At 41.3% G+C, this 6,000-nt stretch overlaps 1 protein-coding gene across 1 annotated transcript in view; it reads right to left on the reverse strand.

Annotated features, from left to right (window-relative positions):
- The window catches only part of TFEC (transcription factor EC), a 64,327-nt gene extending 58,840 nt beyond the window's left edge, over positions 1 to 5,487 (reverse strand). The window contains exon 1 of the mRNA XM_066589885.1: positions 5,439 to 5,487. Coding sequence (XP_066445982.1) covers positions 5,439 to 5,471 — 33 coding nt within the window. The 5' untranslated portion in view covers positions 5,472 to 5,487. The remainder of the gene's footprint in view (positions 1 to 5,438) is intronic.
- Between the last annotated feature and the right edge of the window lie 513 nt (positions 5,488 to 6,000).

Raw genomic sequence — 6,000 nt, forward strand, 5'->3', positions numbered from 1 at the left:
CGGTAAAAGGTGGGCTGTGTGAGCGCAGTCTAAATGTCATTTGTAAATAAATCCCCACCCTCTACTGACCATGCTGTCTATACAGCAGAACTGACTAGTAAGTTGCAAGTAACAGGTAAAATAATCTCTATTAGCTATGGCATTTTACTAAAATGCCAACCATAACCAAACCGGAGTTTGTGAAAGGAATTCTGTTGCCATGTTCATGCTGCCCAAACCACAGGCAGCATGAGCCAGGGACAAGGATGCCTGTTGCCCCGATGTATGTAGTATTCTGAAACGCTGCAGTTTTTCACAATAGGCACAATTTGAAGACTGACTCAGAGCTGATCTCCAAGCTATAGAGGCAGGTCATGCCGGCTTCCCCCCTGCCTGCACTATGTTGACTGCCAGCTCTCTTCACTTTTGTGTACAGGGCGAGAGCAGTCCCTCTGGATGATGCGGGTGCCTGCCTCCATGACTCAGAGCTCAGTTTCGAGTCAAACTTCAAAAAGTGCATATTCTGAAACACCACAGCATTTCTGAATAAAACATACCCAGCGGGCAACCAGCATACCTGTCCTGGGTTCATGCTGCCCATGGTATGGGCAGCATGACCCTGGTGACAGAATCCCTTTAACATCTTTATCAGTAAACAAACATACTATGTTTTTGTGTGCTTGATAAAGTCTGTTTAGACGAAACGCGTTGCACCGAAGGACCTGTGCGTCCTAATAAAGAATCCTTTTTTGTTATTACTACTTGGTGGATTCTTTGTGCTATTACAGACCACTGTAAGCAGCGCTGATGCACTTTTTTGCACTTACGTGCAACCTTTCTGGCTCTTCCACAGTGGGTACTATTTGCCAATAGCACCCACCATCATCATCAGCTCTCCGGACCTAGCCCCCCTGGATTGGCGCAACGAATCTCCACCACCCATTTATATATATACTGGAGTATATATAAATTTCTACAGGCTGGCTTGGATTTGGAGGTGATAGTGAGGCTATTTCAGTCCTCACTTGTCACCGGGTAAGTCACCTATATTTACCGGTTTACCCACCCTCATTGATTGTGTATTGGTTTCTGGCTTGAGCGCCCTCCTGATTTTTATCTTCTTTATCAGTAAACATAATGTTGATCCTGCAGAAACCATCAAAATATACACAAAATGTACAGCACTATTTTGGAATTCCCTTTTGATATATTCTTTTTCTAGAATTAGAAAGACCATATGAAGCTCATGGTTAAAGGGATTTTCCACTATTACACCATGTAGCTGAGCAGGCTAGAAAACAATCAGGCCTCCATTGGATGTTCAGATATGAGTTCAGCTCCAAAAGAATAGAGCAGCACTTCTACATTACAACTGTACTTCAAAAGAATATACAGTATGCTCATCATGGAAGACTTCCAGTTTTGGAACTTCCCTTTTCCACTTTGCCACTTCCTCCTTCTTTGTAGAATTAGAATTCACACCATAAGTCACCTTTATACATGATTGAATGAGTTCTTTACTACTTCACTAACCCTACGCCTGAGCAGCCAAGGGGGATGATTTGGTCTCCACCATATATGTTGTATGTCTATGGCGCTGTAGGAATACCGCAGCATACTTACACCACAAACAGAACCACACCATTCAATAATAAGATTTGAAAAAATTAAATGCATGCAATTTTTTGCTAATTTTTACAGCATTTAATATTTTTACACCATTACTCTTAAAAACATTTAGAGATTTCTTGGACAGGCATTAAAAGGAGGAAATAATTTACAATTCAAACATAAAAGTTTCATTTCAGCTCATTTTTACCCCTAAGGGCTCCCACCCACTGGCGTTTTTTTCTCCACTGCAATGCGATTCTAAAGTTAAAGTCTCGCATCGCAGTGCTAGAAAAACGCCGGCAGATACCCAAAAATCGCTGGGATATCGCTGCGACATCGCCAGTCTCTTCAATGGGGCCAGCGGCAGCAGCGCTAGCCCCATTGAAAAGATATGGAGAATGCCGTGGACTTCTGCCACAGCTGTGGCAGGAGTTTCCTTCATCCCCGCTGAAAGAGCTCAGTAGCAGTGCCGGGGAGCAAGCCGAAGGACGCGGCTGACAGCAGGAGAGGTGAGTTACTTTTTAATTATTTTTTTTAACCACTTTTTGATGATTATCGGGGAAGGGCTTATATTTCAAGCCCTTCTCCAATAATCATTCTGTGGGGCTTGTCAGCAACCACTGCTTTCAATGGGATCAGCAGCAGTGCCGATCCCATTGAAAGCAATGGGATAGCATGCCGCTGACTTCTGCCACAGCTGTGAGAGCTGTCACAGCTGTGACAGAGGGTTCCTTCATCCCCATGGTCCCAGCGGGGATGAAGGAAACTCCTGCCACAGCTGTGGCAGAAGTCCACAGCATTCTCCATATCTTTTCACTGGGGCTAGTGCTGCTGCCGCTGGCCCCATTGAAAAGACTGGCGATGTTGCAGCGATATCCCAGCAATTTTCTCGCACTGCTCTGCGAGAGTTTTCACTTACTCTCGCAGCGCAGTGGAGAAAAAAACGCCAGTGGGTGGGAGCCCTAAGGGCTCCTTTACTCGTGCATGTTTGTTAACGTTTTTGTGCATGGAAATACGCTCGCGCAAACTGCAGACGATACAACCCATTGATTCAATGGGTTTGCTCACATTGTTCATTTTTGCGCACGCATCTCCGTAGGGCGAAAACATGCATGCAGACACTTGTCAGGACGCTATAAAGTTTGCAGCTAATTGCAAGGCAGTCACAGTAGCCATTTTGGAGATTGTTTAGAATAATCTCATTTTGGTGGCATGTTCAACCAAGTTGAGATGGAGGTACTCATCAATTTAGTTGAGCGGAGGCCAACCCTCTGGGACAACAGAGGATGAACCCCGAACCTCCTCCTTCTAGGAACAACCTCCGCCATTGCATGTGACTGCCCAAATTTGCGCGACAGCAACCAAGGCAAACAAACATCCTTGTGACCAGAAGACATGTCCAACCTCAGTTACTCTCTCAAAAACCCAGAAAATACCAGAAGCGCCGCAGGATAGCGTCTCACCACACATGTTGAATATTTATGGGTGATGACAGTGGGCTGGGTCAATGATGACTGCATGATGTATTGCTAGCGTGTTTTTATGAGCACGCAAATGCACGGCTATTGTGAACAGAAAAAGAAAATGCTGTTATGTGTGCAAAAAAAGGACTTGTTCAGTGCGTGAATTCGTTGCGCAGAAGTGACCGTATTTGCGCTTGTGCTCGTCTGAAGGAGCCCTTAGGGTACTTTCACAGAAGCAGAATATTTCTACGATATGCACCGCAAGATGCAGAAAACTCTGCTCCAAAATCTGCATGCATCTGTGTTGATTTTCTCGTGGAATTGAAAATGGTCTAATTTTCCGGCCGCCGGTGGATCTGTGGGTTTTGGAGGGGAATTCTGCACTGTTTTGAGGTGCGTATTGCGAAAATATTCCACTCCTGTGAATGCATCCAAAAGGACACATCCAGGTTTGACTTTAAAGAGGACCTACCCCTTCTGAGCTGGACTCAGGAAATGACTACTTATTAAGACATTTTCTAAATATATTTAACCGTTTAAGGACCAGCTATTTTTCATTATTCCGTTTTGATTTTTCATCTCAGTCATAAGAGCCAAAGTTTTGGTTTAATTTTCTGTTAATTAACAATATCATTTGCATTTTAATGCTGCTTAAATAGTGCGAAATAGTAAAACAATAAAATTGTGTCATCCTTTTTTTAGGTATTGTTTTTTGTGGTGTTTATGATGTGGTAAAAATTATTTGTTCAGGTTATTCCGTGGGTCAGTGTGATTATGATGATACCAAATTTATGTAGTTTTTACGCTTTACCGGTGACCGCACACGGGGGTAAGCGCATATACGCTCGCGATAGCGTGACATATATGCACTATGCAGGGCACACAGCCACATGCTATTATGCCTTTTTCAGAGCTTTTTACTGTATTTTTTTGCGCTGCCAGGATCACTCACATCTGAGTGGTCCTAGCGGCTCCATGTTTGAGTGGGTGGGCCAGCCAACTTTGTTCGAGGTGTTTTTGATTTTCCATGTGATTTTGTGATGACGGGGACCTTTTGGTGCGCAATTGCACACCAAAATAGAGCATGTTGCGTTATTTTTTGCGCGCTTGAAATGTGCATTGAAAATAACACTGTGTGGAGGAATCCATTTAAATTAATGGGTTCCATTCACTGGGTATTCCGTGCAAAGATTTGGCAGGCACAAATACGCACACAAATGCACCTGCGTGTGGGAACCCTTAAAAAATAATTTAATTTCTGCTGCCATATTTTGAAAGCCATAACTTTTTAAAATATTTTTATGTCAAAGAGGCTATTTGAGATTTTTTTTTTTGCCGAGTGAGCTATAGTTTTTAATAATAGTACTAAAATGGGGTTCATATGGCTTTTTAATTATGTCATTATACCTGTCTCTGTTTAATAGAAAGCCTATCAATTTTCATTGAGCAAAAAGATGGAAGACCTTTAGGCCTCTATTAGAGGGTAGCTCGGGGGTACTGATGGGGTGACTGATAGATCCCTCGTTCTCTGTCTAACTTCCTAGATGTTGCAATTACTATTGATGTCAGCATCTAAAAGGTTAAAAGACCACAGTTGAATCTAAAACCAATTTTGGCCTTTGCAGCAGAGTACCAGTGCGTCGTGTTACGTATCACCCACAAGCTCCATAAATTTATGCCACCGGGTTGGAAGAAACTGAAAACCCAAACCAGAATTGGATAAAAAATAAAATTTAAGTTACTAATTAAATTATTATAAATAATTGAAGAATTCTAAACATTTTTCTTGCATTTCTCCTCTTTATGGCATCTGTAGTGTGAGATACAAGAAACTACTACTGCAAGAATACAAACCACCAAAATGATTTTAAACCCTATTGTTTTCAGTATGCTTCTGTGCCAAGCTAGAAGTTGTGATAACGATATTGGCAATAACATTGTTCAGTGATATCAGAAAGGACATAAAGAAGGAAATAGCACCAGTGTGACTAATACCAATATTATACACCTCTAGCCTAAATATATGAGATTGCAGTCCAGCATTCAGGCACTAATGAAGCTACCATCTCTTGCTCTCATGCCACCTTCAGTCATACAAGTTCAGTTTTTCCTTTTTAGTTTCCAGTTGTAATGGCAAATTCTTATTGTTCCAATCAAATGTTACCAGCAGTTTGAGATGTAAGCATTTATAAGGTGATTCACACAAGGCAGCCGCTGTCATATTTTCTATTTAATATGAATATATAGATTGTTAGTTTTTCAGACAATTTGTAAGACAATTGAGAGAAAAAATGAATATTAAGATTCAGTGAAGCATATCTCATTATTTAGCAAATACATTTCAAAGATAAACAAAACTGGACTTCAAAAACTGCTCCTACTTACTGTTAAAGGCTGGATTCGCAGAACAGTGAGCATTTTATAAGACACAACTCCAAAGGTGCAGCAGGAGAGGTAGTTTTGCTAATGTCACCAATACCAGTGCACAGATTCAGAGTGGGAGAAGAAAAGAGAAGTGGCTGACTAGTGTATTTCCTAAAAACTGGCTGCAATAATAGCCTACATGGAAGACATGACTGTGCATTTTGGAAAGGAAAATAGAATAAAAAACACGAACATAGTTTAAGGACAATGCAGGACTGGTATACACTTAAGCTTATCAAAGGGATTTCCTACTGTCTTAAAGATCCAATTGTAAGGAAAAAAGTAGCAAAAATAGATTTCCTTTGTTATTGTGACATTTTTCAACCCAAAATGAAATGAAAAAAAAAAAATATATATAGGAAAGTAAATGAGCAAACTAGTAAATCAATGTGAGGTTTTAAGGTTTAAAAGTGCTAATTAGATTGCAGTATATGTTTTGGACATTCAGGCCTCGTTCACACGAGCGTGCATCTGCATGTGTGTAGATGCGCACAAATCCGCACATCCACGCACGTGCCAATAC

This window comes from Eleutherodactylus coqui, chromosome 2, assembly GCF_035609145.1.
Source record: "Eleutherodactylus coqui strain aEleCoq1 chromosome 2, aEleCoq1.hap1, whole genome shotgun sequence".
Lineage (NCBI taxonomy): Eukaryota > Metazoa > Chordata > Amphibia > Anura > Eleutherodactylidae > Eleutherodactylus > Eleutherodactylus coqui.